This window comes from Lissotriton vulgaris, chromosome 2_1 (genome assembly GCF_964263255.1).
Source record: "Lissotriton vulgaris chromosome 2_1, aLisVul1.2, whole genome shotgun sequence".
Classification (NCBI taxonomy): Eukaryota; Metazoa; Chordata; class Amphibia; order Caudata; family Salamandridae; genus Lissotriton; species Lissotriton vulgaris.
In genome coordinates, this window is record NC_141687.1 from 214685021 (window position 1) to 214704626 (window position 19606).

General features: G+C 42.8%; 1 protein-coding gene across 4 annotated transcripts in view; it reads left to right on the forward strand.

Annotated features, from left to right (window-relative positions):
* LOC147729863 (N-acyl-aromatic-L-amino acid amidohydrolase (carboxylate-forming)-like) overlaps positions 1 to 19606 on the forward strand; it is a 156658-nt gene that overhangs the window by 119576 nt on the left and 17476 nt on the right. For all 4 annotated transcript variants that reach the window (XM_086954779.1, XM_086954776.1, XM_086954777.1 and 1 more), the window contains exon 6: positions 12533 to 12642. In XM_086954779.1, coding sequence (XP_086810905.1) covers positions 12533 to 12642 — 110 coding nt within the window. The remainder of the gene's footprint in view (positions 1 to 12532; positions 12643 to 19606) is intronic.

Sequence of the window (19606 nt, forward strand, 5' to 3'; positions counted from 1 at the left end):
ATTGCCACAGCACCGAAACAGCCATCACTCACATAGTGGACGACGCTCTCACAATGCTTGACCAGAACAAATCTTGGCTACTAATCCTACTCGACCCCTTATCTGCTTTTGACACTGTCAAACAGGACAATCTACTGAGCCTTCTGGAACGTAGAATGGGGCTTTCAGGCATTGCAGTAAAATGGTTTTCCTCCTTTCTCAATAACAGAACGCAGAGAGTCAAATCCAATCAAACTCTATCCAACTCCAGCCCCTGCACTCTGGGGGTGCCACAAGGGTCCTCTCTCTCCCCCACGCTTTTCGATCTTTTCATTGAACCACTTACTGCAATCCTCAAAGCATCTAACATCCAATATCACATGTATGCAGATGACACCCAATTGTACATGAAAATCTCTTCCCCTAAAGTTACTATAATACTCAACACAACCCTGCTCAAAACTGAAAATTGGTTAACCTTCAACCACCTCAAACATAACGCCCTCAAAATGGAATTCCTACTTATCTCACCATCCAAGCAAACCCCCATTGTGGAGAAATATGGGAAAAACCTCTCATCATTGACTCTACAAAATTGCTAGAGATAGTGCTGGGTAAGAACTTAAACATGCAGGATCACAACAGCATCCTCAGGAAACTTAAACCCTTCCTTCCCCATAATGACTTCAAAGCGTTGGTGCAAGAGTTAGTCATCTCACGGTTGGAATACAGTAGTGCCACACTCCACAGACAACCGAGATACAGATTAGCCCCCCTCAGAGCATCTCTGAATGTGGCAGCTAGGCTCATCACTGGTTCCAAGAAATCCAACCACATTTCTCCTGACCTGAAATCTCTAAACTGTCTTCCGTTTGAGGCAAGGATTCAATTAAAACTTGCGTGTATGACTAATAAAGCACTGCATTTCAACACTCCTCTGTACCTGGCATATAAGCTCGAACTGTGGGGCGGCGCCCGTTCCTCAAGGAGCTCCAGCACCTTGCTTCTCAAGCCGAAGAAATAAAAAAAATGAAAACCTACAATCGTACTTTCTCAGGTATTGCCCCGAGAATTTGGAACTCCCTTCCTCCGGAAACTAGACTGATTCCTTCTACACTTCCCTTCAAAAGGGAAGTAAAAACGTTTCTGATGAATACCGCACTGAGCTAGAAACTTTTGCCCTTTTGCCCCCTATCATGTACCTTTGATTAATGGCCTACTTGGCAACTGTATCACCCCATTGCTTGCCTCTTTTATGTCATTTTGTTGTAATTTGTTACCGGCTGTTATTGCTTTATATCATTGCTTTATATCATTTTATTGGCTATTATTGCTTTATATCACTACTTTTTAAGTTCCCCAACTCTTATTTAAAGCGCTGTGATACTCACTAGGGTCATGTTCGTGCTATATAAAACTTTTTAAATAAAAAAGTGTAGTGCCACTTTACTAAGAAGTTATAAGTAAATTAAATATGCTAATTTAGTATAAGCCATTGTTACCATGTTTAGAGGAGAGAGCACAAGCACTTTAGCACTGGTTAACAGTCTTAAGACCAGCCAAAGCTAATTCAGCAAGCATAGGAGGAGGATGGCAAAAAAGTCTCGGGAAGACCCTGCAGAAAGAGCAAGTCCAACAAATACTAGTAGCGATCCACTCATAATAACTGAATACAAGCAAATCAAGTGCAATCTCATGGACTGCAGATCCTCTGCTCTTAAGCTCACAGACACCTAATTCAGCTCTGCACCCCAACCCATAGTTAACTCCCGACTTCTGCAAGTCTGTTATATGCTATGCAATGCCAGTCCTGCTAAGACAGGTAGTAAATTGGATGTATATGTAAAGAACACCCATTCTGCTCTTCAAATGTCTCACAGTGACCACCCCTAACAACAGTGCCTTGCATCCTAGCTTGAGCGTTCAATATTGCCCTCCAGGTAAGGATACATCTTAAGGCAAACTTATAGAGCTTATGGCTGATCAGATCCTATCCTCAGAAAGCAGTCTCGTATTGGAGATTTTAGCATGAATTGGAATTAAAAAGGGAAGTGCAAGCAATTAAAAGGAAATCATCGCTGACAACCTTACCCAGCTCTGCAGCAACAGAAATTAATCTGTCACTAAAGATGAATGTTGTAGCTCTGGGGATAGACAACAAAAGCCCCTGAGTAGACCTTATTGATCCTGAGAGTATGTGGCAAGTAAATTTAGAGACCCTGAAATCAGGGTAGCTTCGGTAGGTAAACTGCCACCATTTGTTTAAGGTGACCCTATGCCTTATAGGTAGCCAATGCAACTGCATTAAAATAGGGGCACGATGCGCTGACCTGGGGATGCTAGCGATTAAATGAGCTGCTGCACTTTAGATCTGCTGCTGTTTTTCAGCATTTTATCTGGGGAACAATATAAATTGCACTCCCTGGAACATGAAATTGCATTTTCATTAAAGGAAAGATTGTTCAAAGTTTCTTCAATGTAAAAAAAAGGAACATGAGTTATCTTTGCTGTCAGAGTATCCGGGCCGTTACAAACAGCACATTTCTGTCATTGGAATCTGGTATGTGTGGTGGGTCTATAATAAATGGTTAGTCTAAGTCTTTTGAAGTCATAGACCCTGAGCGGTAATCAGAAATTTACTGTCAGTTGGATTTAATGTAATTAAATTTGCCTGATTTTACCAGCGGGTCAAGTACATGTTTCACCAAGAGTGGAAGAGTTCTACAAACCAAAAATCCATTGTGTATCTTCTGCGTTCATGTAAAACCTAGCTCCAGTTTGATTGAGGTCTTTTGCCAGCAGATGCAGATCATTTTTTATAGATGAATAAAAGGTTGGGTATTGACACCCGGGGGACCCTTCAAATGGGAGCTTTGTTTTTAGGCTTGAACGCAAGTGGTGTCACTGATTGATACGTGATGTCCAATATGAGATCCATCAGCTTGATACAGACCCGTTGATGCCTGCATTTACGAGTCTATTAATAGGAACAGTTTTATCAAAGGGAGCAGATAAGTCAAAAAGGGCTAATGCACTGACACCACCACTGTCTGCAGGTCAGTGCAGATTGAGTACTGAGAGCAAAACTAGCTCCTGGCTTCTAGGCGGACAAAAGCCTGCATGGAAAGAGCCAAGTATACCATTTTCTTCCAGGTAGCTCTGGATTTGAGAGAATACTACTTTTTTCAGTAGCTTGACCCAGTACTCCAACAGACTGGAATCGATGTTGACGCCCGGGAGCTGTTTATGGATAATGTTCTTCATTTAGCAAAAGGCTTAATGTGTGTAGCAATTTGCTGAGGCAGAGATTCAGAGGAGAGCTAGAAGGGAGACTTTTGTTGATAGTCTCCATCAGTGACTCTTCAGAAATAAATTACAAAATGTCTTCATTGGTAGTGTTGTTTTCCAGGCCGCAATCTACAACACTTTATGCAGGTTTAGGTATGGTCTCATGTATAAAGGTCTTGACGGTGTTTATATTTTTCTTTTGGAAATTGCGGTAAGATTTTGCATAGTCTATCTGAAGTCTTCACCTTACATTTGGTTATGAATGGCTGCTATAAATTATCAATGGCTCTGTTTAGTTCTTTGGTTAATCTGGTTGCTTGCTTTAAACGCCTTTTGAAATACACTTTGCTTCTGGGATAGGAACCCTGTATGCGTTGGCTTTTATTAAATAAGACTTTTTGAGGACTAAATAATAGGTTATACTTCATTGCCTCCCATGTTGTAATGCTGGTAGCTTCAGTTTATCCAGTTCTGCAGCAACTTATAGGTTATATTTACTAAGTGAATTTCTTCTCATGTAAAGGAAGAGTGCTGTCTAATACCTCTTATCGAGATTGGTTGACAGTGGGTTCAAAGGCCTTGCGATCAAACTAGGATGGTTCCTGTTCTCTTTCTCTGAAGTTATTTATTACCTCTGAGTCAATTCAGTCAGAAGAGCTATGGTTCCAGTATCTTGTTAATGAATAGACACTAACCATGGCAAGGAAGTTGATATAAAAGCATATGGCTAAATGATCAGTCCTGATCAGTGGAATGGGCTCTCCAATCACAACTTCATGAAAATTGGAGAAAATGGAGTCCATAAGATGTCTCTGCAGTGGGTGGGTTATTTGGATAGGAGCTGCAGGATAACCGTTTCAACTCAGTCTTTGAAATCGAATATTGCCCCTGGTGGATTGTCCAACCACACATTTAGGTCTCCTAACTAGGTAAGATTATTCCTGCGTGGTCAGTAAGTCCCAGCTAGTTCAGTTGGTAGGGGAAGGTTAAATATTGAGTCTTGTGCAGGGTATTACATTTAGGTCTACATTTTACGTGAGAAAGCTAACCAGTGGATGTGCAATCGTAGGATATTACTTCATCTCTCAGAATCAAGGCATTACGAGTAAAGACAGTGGCTTATCCCTCTGGTGTCTTTACACAGTCTACGTGTTTGATTTTAGAATTTGTAGGCACTCATTCATTCATTTAAAAAAAATCTGAATGAAGTGACAGCCTTATTTCTGTTAGTAGAGACTAAAGACGTTAGATCCCAAAAATGCGGAACAAAATAGGCTTCGTAGTGAAAATAGAACTAAGATTGAGTGAGGCACATGGGGTCAAAAACGAAGGTAAATTTAGAGAATCAATGACAACTGATTTTTTTAAAATGTTGAATTGGATTTTCAAAATGTGTTCAGTGTGTTGTTTTATGTTATGCTAAAAAAGCATACATACCGCATGTGACTTACTCCCAAAAGAGTATCTACGCGCTCCACTGAACCAAAAGGAAAGGCAAAAAAACAGAAATAACAAGCTTCAGCGTTTTTTTTTAAAAATCTTCCAAAATCAGAAAAAGATTGAATATGGCGAGGAAGGCTCTCTAAGGATAAGGGGCTAGGTAGGATAATAATTTACCGCCACACCTGGAGGTTAACAAGGCCTTTTCCTTGGACCACAGATTTCTACTCGAACAATACCGAATGTGCCTAGCTAGTAGGTAGGAGGGGCCATTCCCCACCAAGGATTTATGATAAGACATTGGAGCTTAAACACATTGTGCTGTCTGACACGAAACCAGCGTACTGCTCTTAAGGTGGGTACCAGGAGGGGAGCCAGGAGGAAGTTCACAGACAAGATGAGCCACCGTAATTTATGCCACCAGTATTTTGGAAAGAAAGGTCTAGTTAGCCGCTGCTAGAAGAGCAGTTCCATAATCCAGGCAACTCACAATGTGGGCCGGGATCAAAGTTCTCCTATACCTTATTGGAAGCCTCTAGAAACCTATTATTGTAGGGACAATTTGTTATCCACCCAAAAGCCAAGATTTTTAACTAGACGTTTGGGGCACTGAACTGGTCGTAATTAAAATTTTGAAATATATGCACATCTCTTAATCAAACTAGATATTGACTAATACTGGCCCCCAATAATTAATATCTCCTCATTGGTTGGGTAAGGTACTCACTCTTTCCCATCATGCATCATTCTCCATTAGTTAGTAAGTTAAAAGACTCATTCTTTTATAACCTGCATTCCTCTTCACATTTCTGTCCACAGGTCGAGGTTGTATGCAATCGTGGATAGGCAAGAACTTTATAAATAAATAAATCCATTGCCACTCTCCTTGGATTGGTTAAACCCGTAAACATGGGTCCTTTTTTAATCAAGTTTTATTAGGGTGCTTTATAAAGAGGCATCATGTGAGCATCTTGGTTACTTGTATATTTCCAGATGCCAAGTGATGCATGCAAATGTTTTCTTCTTCAATACCGTGTTGCAGGGTGCTGGGTCGGTATTGGTTTGAATAGCCGAACCACCCGGATGCTAAGCCAAAATTCTAGCCAGGTGATCTTTTAACTACAGTATTTTGGAAGCAACACGGATGTAACTAAGTTTCGAGTAGAGATTGGTGAAACATGAGTATATTTGTGATGCCCAGTGGAAACATTGGCATTGGCAGAGGCCAGTATGAGGTATGCTTCTTTTGGGATGAACAACCTTTTCTCACACCGTTCAGTTCCTCTGAGCCCTCAAAATACCATGTTGTGTACAGGACTTTTGTAAAGTTGTCATACGTTCTTAAGAAGTGCTGTGGCACAGACAACCGAGAATTTCAGTGGAGTTGTCTTAAAAAGAAGAGGGAATGCACACGTATGTATAACTACAAGAAAGCAAACAGTTTTCAAATAGTATCCTGAATGCACAATGGTAAACTGTCAGTAGGCCATTTTAAATAGTCAGCACCAGAACTGAGAATGCTCTTCCCAAGATATGATTCTTCCTAAATCACAACATCTGTATTCCAGCATGATGAAGGGATTAAAAAGCTTGAGCGTGGTGTATTAAGGAATGATTATCTCAGCCGCTGCAGATTATCTCGGCCGTCTGAGGGATGTAGGGTTGGGAGGAGTGGCGCTGTCCTGGATGGAAAACTTTCTTTCCTGCCGCTCCCAAGAAGTCAGGCTGGGCTCCCATAAATCCATCTCCAGGGAGCTCACCAGGGGTGTGCCACAGGGGTCATGCCTAAGCCCCACATTATTTAATGTGTATGTGGCCCCCCTGGCCGACTTGGTGAGGTCTTTTGGGTTTACCCCGGTGTCCTACGCCGATGACACCCAACTTCTGTTCCCTTTTAAAACCTTCCCCCCTGCACTGCAAAAGTCTTTTTTTCAGAAGGAATGAGGGCAGTATCAAAATGGATGGCGGAGAATTGCTTACAGTGCAATGTGGGCAAAACAGAGGTCCTACTGTTTGGGGAGGCGGCGACATTGTGGTCTGATGAATGGTGGCCCGCAGAACTAGGACCAGTACCTATCCCAAAGCAGACTGTTAAAAATCTAGGAGTACTGTTTGATCAAGACCTGAATTTCAAACATCATGTCGATCAAGTCGCTGGCACATGTTTCAGGATCATTGGTCTACTGAAAAGGGTGTTCCCTTACTTACCTGATAATCACAGGAAGACTCTAGTCCAGGCACTAGTGACCAGTAGATTGGACTACTGCAATGGCCTTCTTTTTTCAACTAATGAAGGCCAAATGAACAAAATGCAAGTAGTCCAAAATACGGCGGCGAGGTTAGTCCTCAATGTTCCACCCAGAACTCCCTCCCAACCTCTACTGGCGAAACTTCACTGGTTGCCTGTGCGGCAACGCACTAAATTTAAAATTTTGTGTACGATTCACAAATGCTTGATAGGGAAGGGCCCCAAATATCTCTCTAAAGCATTTCAACCCTACATCCCTGGCCGCTCCTTACGATCCAGCAGCCGCCACCTACTACAGGTCCCTAAAATAAGAAAGTCTCGTCAGGGAGGCCGGGCCTTGGCACACACTGGACCAGTGCTCTGGAATTCCCTTCCCCCTACATTAAAAACCATTACCAATCACCTTCTTTTCCGTAAAACCCTCAAGACTCATCTTTTTAGTAATAGTTAATCTTTTCCCTTTTCTCAGTCACCGAAACGATCGTGCACAGGACAGTCTCCCCCACTGGCAAAAGCGCAGAGATACCCCTTCGGGGGTTTATTCAGGCGCTATAAAAGCACATAAATAAATAAATAAAGAGCAGTGGGGCAGGATTTCGAGAGATGACCACAAGGAAAAATTTTATAAATAAATGATACATTTTCCCTCGAGGTCGTCCCTTGAAATCCCCTTGAAAAGCCTCACCGTTCTTACCTGAAGCGGCCGCGACTTGGAGGTAGAGCTAGGACTCAATAGGTTGACTACATATCAGCACAGGACTGCCATCTTACTCTTTTTTATTTTGTATGCTCCATTTAAGTCAAGTGCATCCATCACTCCATCACCTGTACCATCTGACTGGGGATCACTTGATTTAGGGTCACCACACGTTTGTCAAATGTATGGCTATGGAGTCTTGAATTTTCACCAGCAGTCAGGTGCGACATAAGGTGTTGAATGTATGAAACAATCTACTCTGCAAAAAAAATCCAAGGGCCGACTGAAAATATTGATCACTACCCGGTGTCTATTCCTTTATGACTATTGACATGAAGTAGTGTTATCAGGTTTTTCATGGTGTAGGACACTGCATAAGAACAAAGATAAAAAGAAATAACTGTCAAGAGTTGTGGAAAAGTCCTACAGCTGGACTATCTCCGACATTGTCAGCAGTGCGGGGGCCCTGCGTTAAATGAATTGAAAAAGAAGTTTGAAAACATAGACATCGCCATGCCCTAAGAACACTACGCATGGGTTTAAATGGAACTTGTTCTTAATTAACAACCTGTGAAGATGAATCAGAACTGGTGATATATGTTGCCTTAATAGTATCTTTGGCTAGTGCTGGAGATAACGTAATTGTGTCCACACTGTTCATACATGGAATTGGATTAACCTGGCTTCTGGTACATCACTTTCCTTGTAATATTTAAACCTGAATCTTCTTGCACCCTTTAAGTGCTTATCATTAGCTATCTGTCCACCACATAGAGGCATGGTACACGTATCTCCATTGACGTAGTTTCAATAGAATGGATTCATAAACTATATACAGACCGATTCTGTTTCATAGTAATTTCTGCACTTGGAAATAGAATGTTCTAACATGTACTAAGCAAAAATGCCCATACTAGCCAATTGAGCCTTTTTAAAGTGCAGTGAACAAGGATCAAACATGTTGGTTGTCGGAAGAAGGATATGGCCAACTATTAATTCACTTTTTGCCTTATTTTATAACAAGTTTTTTTATAACAAGTTATACAAGTGATTATTATATTTATGGCCAAGCTTAGAATAACCATATTGCACTACCTGCACATAAGTATTCAGTATGTTGCCGTGTACTGGCACAGTTTGATCTAATTATATTTGCACTTCTGACACATTTACATAGGGTTTGATGGGTGACGAATACATGGCGGAATGTGCTCAGGCTGAGTACCATTAGCGTCTCAATACAGGTAGTACTAAAATTATCAGTAGGAAGGTGGAATCTGACTGCATGGTTACTCCCACTTTTTTCCTGGTGTTTTACTGGTTTTCGACTAGTCTGACTGGGATCCTGCTAATCAGGACCCCAGTTTATCTGCTTTCTTCCTAAATTGGTTATGCATGTACTTTAGGTATACTCCAGATTGGATTCTTGAGTACCCTTATAAGCCCCTAGTTTAGGGTATACTATGTAGCCAGGGCCTAGGTACCCCAGAGGCCTCCCAGGGGCTGCAGCATGTATTGTGCCACCCCTGAGAGACCATTCAAAATGGCAACACAGGTCTGCTACTGCAGCCTGTGTAAGGTGGTGCATGCACCCCTTACTTAGATATCGGTTCACTATATCTATTCTGAATCACTGCACATATAAACCTATCTGTCACCCCTATGGCAGGCCTTATCAATCCTGAAGGCAGGGTGCTGGGTTTTATGTGAGAGGGTGCACCTGCATGAGCAGAGCCCCTCTGCAGCCTTCAGTACCTATTTGGGTAGTTTGTGATGCAGCCAACCATATATACTTAAGGGTATTATAACCTCATGGTAAATGCTAACTTTAAAATGGCTGCTTAGAAACAGTAATGTAAATGTGTTGTATTTGTATAGCGCGAACAGTAACCCGTAAGCATCCCGGCGCTTGTACTCCTACCACAAGGGAACCCCTCCTGGCTTTTCCTTGTGAGGTGTCCACTCCTGGGCATCCAATGGTGAAACCAGGCATCCCTTGTGTATCGGGGGCCGTAGTGGAGACTAAGCAAGCTATTGCCCAGAGTTGCAGCGTGGGGCCCATGCTTAGATTCGGCACTGAGGCGAGAATATCCGGTCAGAGGAATTTTAGCCCGATCCCGCCGAGGCGGGAATCGAACCCTGGTCCCTGGACAGCACTCTGCATCAAGGTCTGCCGCTCTAACCATTGAGCCACACTTCTCCACTTGTAACTGGTGGGGAGGTCTGATTCCACCCTTCTCGAGAGACATATGTGACACACCGGGCTACCCGGTACCAGCTTTCTCGACCTGGGCATTACAAAATTAATGCTGCCAGCCACAGACACAAGTCTGCCCTCCTACTGCTGAGCCAAGCTCGAGCAGGGGAAGGCTTGACAATAGGTTTCCTGTCGCAGGGAGGTGTGACCACCTCCCAGACAGGCTTTAGTGTATTGGGGCCGGGTGTGTTCACTCTGAGAGTGCTTTGAAGTCTGCACTGGGGGCACATTTGGTGTCCCTGTGCATAGTCCAGCTCAAACCAGTTGCAAGAGCCATTTGCTCCTGCTCTGGCACGAAACTGGGCAAAGGACATGGGTGTAGCTACCCCTCTGTCCTGACCTTCCCATAGGTGGGTCCCAGAGTTTGTCCCACCCCTTCCTTGGGTATAAAGTAAGAACGCCTTACTACAGGACTTTAGATTTTATCTGGACTAAACTCTGCTACAAAAACCAAGTACTTCGACTATCTACACTGCGCTGGATGACTGAAGAATCTCTCTTGGAGTAAAGGAGTTACTCCCCCGCAAGGCAGGCACCTTTAACGCATCTGACCGGTTTGCATCTCCCGGGCTCCTGAGGACTCCGAAGATTTCTGCAACACAGGAGGTGAATTCCTGAGGTCTCTGAGGTCGATCTGCTCTCTCAGCAATTCTGAGACCAGTATCACTCGTGGGGACCTTGCAACCCGAACGCCTGTGCACCATGTACTTTTGCAGCAGCATATGCTTTTGGGCTACTTGTAGTCCTGACCCCGAGCAGTAATTCTACCGAAGATTTCCGGCCTACACCATACAAGTGTTCCGTGGGCTGGTATTTTGTGATTCAGCTTGAGGTCCCTTGGTGATCCCTGATCAATTGGCCTGTGGGTCCCTGTGAAGGTAACTTTGACTTTATGTGGGCTTCCCCGGTTGCTCCAGACGTGCTCTGACTCTCCATAGCTTGGAGAGTCCCCTGGACCTTGCTGGTCCTCACCGAAGCTGATTTCCTCTGCCCGCGTGGGTTGCAGTTGCCAAGGCTTGTTGGTGTTCCATCCTGACACCGACCCCCCCAGCACTCGACATCCTTCATGGGACTGCTCATCTCCAGACTTTGGTCATCGTCGATGTCTCCTGGTGCCCGTGACTGCAAAGTCAAGGATTGCATCTTCTCACCTACAGCACTCGACATTGGTGGGCATTCGTCTATCATGCCCCTGGTCACTGTCAAGTGACCCAGACTCTGTCCCCTCTGCTTTCAGGTTCTTCTCACCTCGGATCCAGGCCTGGATTCCACCTGACATTTTTCACCTTCATGGCAGTACCCGTAGAAAACTATGAAGGTTCCAGACATCACTGGACCCCTATGCACCCGGCTACTCTGGGATAGGTAACACAGGTATCTCGGTACTCTCAAGGATGCTGGCCTTAGAACATTCTATGTTTGGAAGGGTTGGCTTAGAGTCTTCCCTGAAGTGTCCTTAATCTTTAAAATTCCAACTGCGCTTTCCCATAGGATTGTACGGAGCTTGCGCCTGTGTTCACACACTGCACCTGTCCTCCGTGGGTGTCCTGTGTCACTACTTTGGGTGGTTCCTTGGGGTCCCAGCGATTCTACATGCTCTAGGCACTGTGTCTAGTCAAGTTGTGGTTTTTATACCACTTTCTCAGTATATGGTCCGGTCTCCTCCTGTAGCCCGCTGTGTATTGTGCTATTTGATGTTCTAGTAATTTGATATTGTGTGCTTTGTCCTCAATTCTCATAAAGAGGTTCGTAGAGAGTGTTTAGTAATAAAGGCATATATTTTATATATCTCTTGAGTGGATCTCCTTTTCTTTGGTCATTCAGGAGGTTATGATCTGGTAAAACAAGCTGCTTTACATTCCTTCCAGACTTAGCCTGAAGGCTACTCTCCATAGCTACCACGAGGATAGCTTTCTATAAAGGTTGTCTTTAACCTAATCATCAATAAGGGTTGTTTGGACTGGTACAAGGTGCCAACTTTAATTAGTGGACAGCTTATACCAGGCCAACTTCTCACTGTATCGTCTTGGACTTCCTTTTCCTTGGGTGTGCATCAATGCTACTATGTAGTAATCCTTGTTAATTTCTGTCACCTTATTTGAGTTGTGTATTAAAGTACTTTAGAAGCTGATGAGATCTGAGAATGAGCGTGAACTTGGTTTTATCTGACGGGTCTCCGCAATGCCTCCCAATGCTTACCTTTAGGGTGTCAAACTCACTGCACTTCCATGTCGAAGATGTGTGGCCCGTCCCTCTGTAACACTGTCCATTCTTCTCTGTCCCCCATGTATCTCAATCATAGTTTAGTCCTGATCTTAATGAGTTACACTCAGTACTCTTCCATATTTTCTCTGTCTGAGTCTTCCTTGTCCCAGAGTTACCACTCTTCTGGTTTTCTGTGAGTCCCAGTTACCGTTTGGTCAGGTTCTTGGCAGTCTGGAGCTCCCCACTCTTCATGCCCCCTTGGATTAGCCTCACAGTGTAGCCCAGGATTTCATGCATCTCTCTCTCGCACATCTCCATGGGTCGACCTCATAGCCTTGTGTCCTGATTCCCCATGTGTCTCACTCACCCCTGTGTCCATGCATTTACCTCACCACCATGTCCTCTCTCTCCACGCCAGGTGCAGAGTTCCCCGCTTTCGAAATGGAAGCGTACGAGGTGCTAGAAAGGGTGGACTACCCACGGGACGATGCTGGACACCCGCTGGCGGTCATACACTCCAAACTGCAGGTCAGTAGGACGTTTTTTAAAAGTTTACAACGCTCAAACCTTGCCGGATAGGCTAGCAGAGCACAGTGCGACAATGCAGGGAAATATAAATGTACGTACCCCAGACAACATAAAATTACAATTCAAAACATTGTAATTGTAAATGTATTTATATAGCGCTTACAATCCCCGATGAGGGAATTAACCTAATATTAGTAGTAGTAGGTTAGTACAAATATTCTTTCTTGGACATTAGTTGTGTTTTATTTGTGTTCCTGATTTCATCCATGTTTAGTCAAGATTGGAGTAGGGATAGAATGATGGGACTGGATTTCAAAAGATGAAGCCCTAAACAAAATAACTGATCAGCTCAAATTGTGTATTAAATCGAAAAGTATTCAGCTCTATGCAGAAAACCATGGGAGTAGGACTGAGTCTTAAGGAAGATGGAAGGTGGTACAACAACCTATGGCAAATGTCAGAAAAGCAGTTTTTCCGAGCCCAAGAATCCTTCATTTCTGACATATAAGGCAGAAGCCAAAGCTTGCTAATAGTTTACACCAGCCACCTACACCTTGGGGTTTCGTCACTCTCTGTTATGGTATTGTTGGAGGATAAAGCGCCTTATTAGTAAGGCACCCTGAATACAAGTGTATGCTGCCTTCCGAAAGCAGCGACTGAGATATGGGAGCAGGGTGTTTGGACTTCCCAGAGCCTGTTGTGAGATGAACTACAGTATGAAATGGCGCGCTGTGCTTAATTTGTACAATAATAAGTGCAGGGGCCCAAAGCTTTGCTCAGAAAACATGACCAGCGCTATAGAAGGTTTGAGTACCAAGGCTCCATAGTCTTGATTCCACTTCATGCCTCTTTCAAACACAAGCAGACATTCCCTGCCCCTTTATCTTACTCTTGAAGTTTCTATTTCGCCCCTGTTTTTTCCATCATCCTCTTCCTCCTCACTTTCCCTTTTGTGTTTTTTCCATCTTGCTCTGGGTCAAAGTATGATGAAAAGTAATGAGCCTCGGTGACTCCCATCTGCAACCACCTTCTCAAATAAAGCAATGGGAATCTTCCCCCTCAGAGAAAGAAAAACACAGTTTCGAGTTCTGGTTAGTACAACATGACCTGTGTGAATATCAGACGCCACAAGTTGTTCTTCAACAACTTTGGATATGCAAAGAGGAATAAAAGAGCCTAGTCTATAATTTAGCTATTGAAAGGTAAGGAATGCTCGTTCACATACTCGAGTTAAACTCCTACATTAACATACTTTAATGTGATGCTTAGCAAATATAATAAAATACCTTTTCTAAGATCACTAACAAATCAGCGTAACCGTCTGCAGATGCATTTCAATATCCTGTAGCAATGTGCTTCTTTTGGCTGCTTGTGCTATGCTATATTTGTAAACCAAAAATAGAAAAACACATGCATTTTTTAACTCCTAAGCGTAGTAGCCTCCCTTTTGCTATTGCTGCTAATATACACATCTCTAATTAAGCGTACGTAGTATTCAAAGGATAGGCATCAGAATTAAGTTTAGGGCTGTCTGCATTGTGCCCACTGGATACTCACACTCCTCCTCCTTTAAATGATTGAACATGGTGAATGAGCCTCTAGTTGACAGAGCTCTGCACCTTGTCCAAGTAGGGACCATTCCTTCTGGTCTGGGTAATGGGATTACACTTCTAAAATAACCCCTGCTCACCCCCTTGGTAGCTTGGCACAAGCAGTCAGGTTTATCTCAAAGGCAATGTGTTAGCATTTGCACATAACACACAGTAATACAGTGAACACACTACAAAAGGACCCCACGCCAGTTTTAGAAAAATAGCCAATATTTATGTGTAAGACAAAACCAAAACAATAAAAATCCAACATACAATAATCAAATATGGACATTGTGAAAATAGTCTTAAAATACAGTTCCTTGAAGTCGATAGCTCAGTCCGGATACATTGAGAATACAAAAAACTGTATTTTTCTTTCGTTATTTATTTAGTACAAGAAAATGTGCGGTCACCATTGTCCATTTCAGTATAAAATATTTTTTTCATTTAGGTCCGTATACTCAAGTGTAGCTGTTTTTTTAAGCCAACATACAGGTTAATTTGTTTTGTGTGCTATTGTTTAATTTCCATAGGACCTTGCACTCCAGCTGTCAGTTCTGTATCTCATGTGTAAGACTGAAGACTACACTGCAGGTGGCTCTCTTGTTCTTGTGGGCTGTGTTTGAAAAAAGCTTGAATGAGTCCTGTGAGTGTTGTACCTGCCCAGAGAAGCTTGCCGTTGTGCTGGCTGTGCTGCACCTGTTTTTCCTGTGAGTGTAGCATCATGCTTGCATTGCTGCTCATTATGCTGTCCCTGCTTGGCTGTGAAGGGACTTTGAACTGCTGCTCCCCCTGCCCTACCTGTTCTTTGCTTGCACAGATTGCGAATCTGTTGCGTTTGCATGCTACATAAGAGACGCATGCTCTATAACTGCACATGCTACACTGTTTTGTGTTCTTGGGGACCCTGCACTGATGCTGCCAGTGCTGTGCCTGTTCTGTGTGTGACGGAAGCTTGCAAAGATGGCCAATCTGTTGCACCTTCGGGCCACTTGAGAGACACATGTACTGTAACTGCCCATACTACACTATCCTTGTTCTGGGGGGGGGGGGGCTGCACTTCTGCTGCCAGTGCTGTGCCTGTTCTGTGTGTGTGATGGAAGCTTTTATTAATATTACTTGAGTTATGTTTGTTCTGTGTGGCTGAGAAAAGCCTGCAGTGCTTCTCACTGTGGAGCATATGTTCTTTAAGAGCATGGAAACTTGCACTGCTGCCACCTGTTCAGTAGATATTCTGTGTGTAAATTAGGGAAGCTTGCATTACTCCTGTTATGTTTGTGAGAAGGAAGAATATTCAGTTTTCCATGCTGGACCGGTTCTGTGTGTGAACGAAGCTTGCACGGCTGCTTTCTGTACGCATTCTATAACAGATTAAAACCTGCACTGTTGTTTTCATTTTTTTCAGCCCCCACTAGTATAGTGATTTGAAGCACAGCCTCGTGGCATTGGGGTCAGGTTCGTACAAGTTGCATAAGATACAATTACTATCCAAGCTAAAATCCAATCATCAAATACAGAATGCAAAGAAAGTACTTTATACCAAGAAACTAAACCTAGCAATTTTTAACTTCCTAGAAAGCAGCCATTAACGTATAATGCATTGATCAGGATCCAGTTGACTGGCAGCAAACTACATGAGGCAGCCCATGAGCTGACCCTACCGGTGAAAGATCTATCAGCTCCAATGCCGTTATCTAAGCCTTCCACAAGCTCCTCCGAGCTAAGAAGGAAGCAAAGAAACACAGGGCCCATTAGAATTCCATCAGGGAGTCGAGCCAGCTCAGCAGGAGAGTTAACACACCCTCATGGGCGCTAGATTAAAGTGGCCTATAGAGGATGGGCCCCAACAGTAAGTCAAGTAAGGGCCCTGAGAGAAAGACAATGGTGTCCCTGTTGACTATGGTGTTATGAGCTATGAGTGACACATTAAAGCAAACCCTTTCATTTATGGGCTCCCTAATCATTATGAGGCATTGCCTTTTCGAAAGGACTTGTATAGATTGTTCCGCATGCCTAAAGGGCCAAGTGGAGTTACCAAAGACTGCAGTGCTCTTTCATCTTTGGCACTCGTCACCCTACTCATGTACACTTTAAACAAACCTGTTCAATATATTTGTTTAACTCATTTTAAACAGCCCTTTTTAAATGTACCAATCAAGTTTAACTTCTCTTTATTTTAAAGGGTGGTCAGTTGGTATTATTTCAAAGCTGTATTACTTTTTAATGTGTGGTAAACCTACTTTTGAAAGGGTTTTTCATATTTTTGTGTGTAATAATGTCTAATGTATATGTTATTTTGGGACAGCATCCATACAATTTCAGAATGTTAATTAACCGAGAACATAAACACAATGTCTGAGAACTCTGGATTGAAAGCCCCCCTCATGCTCCAGCACATTGTACTTCACTGATACATGCATTACATGGGACCCATCAAGACTGATAGTCACCTGATTATCTCCATCTATACAAGATGCTAACATAAGTGTGCATAGCTTCTTAAAAAGATCTTTGTACTACTTATACCTGTTTTATTACATGTCAATAATGAATGAATATTTATTTATGGATGCATTATTTTTGAAATATAGACTCCTGCATTGGCTCTACATTCACTGCTGCAATTCAGTAACAGACAAGCAGGTGGTTTGTCATGAATGTGTGATTTGTAGATAACAATATTGAATTTTTTAATGGATATGTAATATATGTCCAGCATTTCCATCGGTTTTATCGAAAAATAATGTAGATTTTCCACAGCCTGCTGAACAGAAAATCTGGATTTTATTAAGGACACGGAGGCTAACATTATGCAAACTCCTTTTATTGCCAGCTCACAGCAGCAACAATGAATAAGAATTTAGAACTTTGAGAACATTGTAAACATATATAAAGTTCAGCTACAGGCAGCCATCTTCCTTCTTTTATTTTGCGCTGCCAAAGAGATAAACTTTAATCCAAACAATTTCCTAAAGAATAAGTCCAGGAAAAGAAAGCTTCCAGGTCCAAACTTCATTGCTCTGAAAGTAAAGAATACGTTACTCTACCTGGGTGGGTATCAGTGGTGGGATAATCTTAGCCTCTGTGTCCTTAATAAAATCCAGATTTTCTGTTGAGCAGGCTGTGGAAAATCTACAATTAATGGCACGACACGAAGGCCAATATTATGAATGTTCAAAGTGCATTCAATATAATTATCAATTACATTAGACAGTGGTTTAAAAAAACTGCTTTTAAACATGCTCTCATTAGACCAGTCGGCTGCCCTTAGAATGTCCTATAAACCCCCTCCCAAGATGAAAGCTTGGGAGGCTGAGGCGCCTCTAAGTGAATGTGCACCAAGAATAGAGGTGTCCACACCTCCTTCAATCATAACATCTTTTACCCATCTAGCCAGGGTAGGGGGGGAAACGGCTTTGTGAGGTCTTTTACGAGTTATTAATAATTGTGCAACACCATTTCTTACATTAAGGGTTCTCCTTTCATATTCTTACAAGCATTGCCCTACACACAGTCTTGGGTTGCTAGAAAAATAAGGATAGAAGATAGTAGAGGAAAGGGTCTTGGTTCTTCTTTTAATGTAGAAACATACTCCCTCAGTTTGTTAAGATTTACTAGTGAGATCTAAAGCTCAAACGTCAGATGTACGTCTAAATAAAACCAGACATACAAGGGTTGTGAGCTTGTAAGAGAGTGGTGTATGGGACAGATATTGATTATCACCCCAGTTCTCTAGAATTTGAATGATCAGTTTAACGTGCCAAAGAGAGCTGTTCTTAGGTATGGGAGTTTTGAGTACCCTAATGCTTCTCTTTATCTTCCTTGTCAAAGCATTTTGACTGACGGGTAATCCATCTATCAGGCAATGACTTGCAGAAATGGCTGATCTATAAATGTTTATTGTCCTATATGACAAACATGACTCAAATAATTCTGTTAGGTAATTTATTACATGGACTAAATCAGTTTAAATTGAATTGATAGTCCATTGAACACACCCACAAATCCATTTGTTCCATGCCAGTCTGTATGCTTTTTTCGTGCCAGGTGCACATGACTCAGATATGAGTCTTAAAGCATTTGACAAAAGGCCAGGGATTTCCCATTGTCTCCGGAAATCTTCCATGCCATCAGTGTGAGGGAGCCTTCTTCTATCAGAGGATGGATTTCTCCTCGAGGGCCTAGGAGTAGGGTCTCGAAATGGGGTATTAGTAAGGGGAAATCTATTGACATTTCCAGAATTACAAGAAAACACGCCTGGGGTCTCCAAAGTGGAGTTACCGGTACTACTGTTTCCTTGAGTCTGCGTGTTTGTAGGAGGAACCTGGGAAGCATAACAAATGGAGGGAAGGCATATGGCCTTACACATATCCAGTCTTGAAGGAAGGCGTCCACCCTAGCTGCTTGAGGGTCTGGCTTCCAGCTGAAAAACGGTGTCAGTTGAATATGCAATCTGTCTGCAAAGAGGTCTATGCTGAAAGGACCCATATGTGTTGGATGTGTAGGAATATCTCCCTGTTTAGTCTCCATTTGCTGGAGTCTCTGAAGGTCCTGGAGAACCAGTATGCTACTCTGTTGCTCAAACCAGGAATTTGTTGAGCTACAACTGAAATTCCTTTGCACAAACAATAACCCCAAACGTCCTTTGATAGGTCCGCTAAATCTTTAGAATGTGGTTCTCCCATCTTACTCACATATTGGACTGCTGAAATGTTGTCCATGCGAAGCATTACACAACATTTAATCTTTTCTTGAGTGAAACTGCGGACTGCAAATGAGCCCACCAAGAGTTCCAAGTAGTTGATGTGCATGTTCCTCTATTGGTCTGACCAACGTCCCCTGTGGAATAGTTTCCGCATCTCGCTCCCCAACCCTCTAGGCTTGCCTATGAATCTATCGCCAATTCTGGTTCCTCCCCGAAGATTGCCCTCCCGTTCCACGCTTAAGCGTTCTTGAGCCACCATTCTAATTCCTCCCTTGAGCCCTGATCTAGGGATAAGGTTTGAGAGTACAATTGGTTTACGCGAAGGTATCTCTTTTTTAGTATTTGGAGGGCTCGATAGTAGAGTGGTCCCAGGAATATGGCTTGGTTGGTTGAGGATAGCAGACCCAGGATTCTTGCTAGATACTTTACAGTACTAACCTTTTCTGATAACATTTTTTTTAGCTTTTCTTTGGGTAAGCATAGGTCTGTGTGCAGTGTGTCTACAATGAAGCCCAGGAACTGAGTTGTGCCGAAGTTAGACAAGACTTTTTTTGGATTTATTACAAATCCTAGAGTCTCTAAGATCTCTATTACCCATTGAGTGTGAAGGGATACAGAGCCCTAGGATTGACCCATTATTAAGATGTCGCCTAAGTAAATAATTAGC